The sequence below is a fragment of the Olea europaea genome, unplaced genomic scaffold (genome assembly GCF_002742605.1).
Source record: "Olea europaea var. sylvestris unplaced genomic scaffold, O_europaea_v1 scaffold28270, whole genome shotgun sequence".
NCBI lineage: Eukaryota > Viridiplantae > Streptophyta > Magnoliopsida > Lamiales > Oleaceae > Olea > Olea europaea.
The window spans coordinates 1-1,445 of record NW_019246776.1 but is presented as its reverse complement, the minus strand read 5'-3'; the positions used below and the strand labels follow the sequence as shown (position 1 = coordinate 1,445).

The 1,445-nt window shown below is 33.9% G+C and overlaps 1 protein-coding gene across 1 annotated transcript; it reads left to right on the top strand.

Moving 5' to 3' along the window:
* Positions 1 to 14: 14 nt before the first annotated feature.
* Positions 15 to 1,440, top strand: LOC111384053 (proline iminopeptidase-like; the record flags this gene model as incomplete). Its single annotated transcript, XM_023008265.1, has 4 exons — positions 15 to 140; positions 210 to 272; positions 372 to 465; positions 1,346 to 1,440. Coding segments are annotated over 4 exons (378 nt in total), but the record flags the coding sequence as incomplete, so codon positions are not given.
* Positions 1,441 to 1,445: the final 5 nt, after the last annotated feature.

Sequence of the window (1,445 nt, the reverse complement as noted above, 5' to 3'; positions counted from 1 at the left end):
TTTTTATAAAAAAAATTGTTTCTTTCCAGCGAGGTGCAGGTAAAAGTACACCGCATGCATGCTTGGTGGAGAATACGACATGGAACCTTATTGAGGATATTGAAAAGCTAAGGGAGCACTTGGAAATTCCAGAATGGCAGGTTGAAACTTTTCTGCTTGAGAAGTTTGGTAATTCTACTTTTTATGTCTCTTATCATAATCATTTGTAGGTTTTTGGCGGTTCATGGGGAAGCACGCTTGCTCTTGCCTATAGCCAATCACATCCGGACAAGGTTTTTCATTTCTTCTTGTTCCTACTTTTCTGTTTGAAGAGGTTATAACTCTATAATTCCAGTTCATTGAGGATAGACTTTCAATATCATTTTTGCAAGGTCATGGGCATGGTCCTGAGAGGGATTTTTCTATCGCGCCAGAAAGAAATTGATTGGTTTTATGAGGGTGGTGCAGCTACTATATTCCCTGATGGTACTTTTCCTTTTTCTCTTTTTCCCCCCCTCTTTTTTGCTTTTAAAATATGCAGGCTACACTGAATAGATGGGTTTACACTGAAAGGACCGGTCATTTGAGTTTAAATGACTGAAATTAAGGAGTTGTATAGATTAAAGTTAACGGATTACTCATAAACTCTTTTGCAATGAAATTTTAACTATATCTCCTTAGTTCTAATCAGATTAAAATGGGGTTGTTAAATCCATATTTATGTTGACAGAAATGTAAACCTATTAATCTCATTAATTGTAATCAGCTTAATCCATATTTAAGCGGACTACTTTGCAAGAAGCTAATTTTTTTTAGGTGGTAAGTCTTTTTTGAGTACTTCTAACATGTAATTTCGGACAAAACCACCAAATCCATGTTGATGGATCCAAAGTATGTATAATTGTGCAACCTTTTTCCTAGTTCTGTTAATTTTCATTATTCCTTGCACATTAGAGATGACTTGCCCTTACAAGTATGTTTGTCTGAGCTAAAAAAGTTTACTTGTAAGTAAATAAAAAACTTTTAGAATAGATAACTTTTTTGGTCAAATTTAGTAATAAGTAGGTTATTTTGACACTAAATCGAGATTTAAGAGTTACTTCTTTTTATTAAAATGAGTTACCTTTTTTTTTCTTTTTTACCTGAAAGTGAGAAAATAGTAACGAATCCAAAATTGTATAAAAAAGTAACTTTTTCTTAAATTCTACCTGACTGTTGTTTGGTAGTGAAAGTGCTTGTTAACTGGAAATTTTGGTAGAAATAAGTTATAACTGAGTAAATTGATTAAGTATTTTCTTTTTGCTCGTTGGACTTTGCTGGGGATTTACATCTAAGCAGCTGAGTGCTCATTTCTTTTCTATTGCAGCCTGGGAGCCATTTAGAGATCTTATTCCAGAAAGTGAGAGGGGGTGTTTCGTTAAGGCCTATCACAAGAGGTTAAACTCTGATGACAAGGAAACACAAGT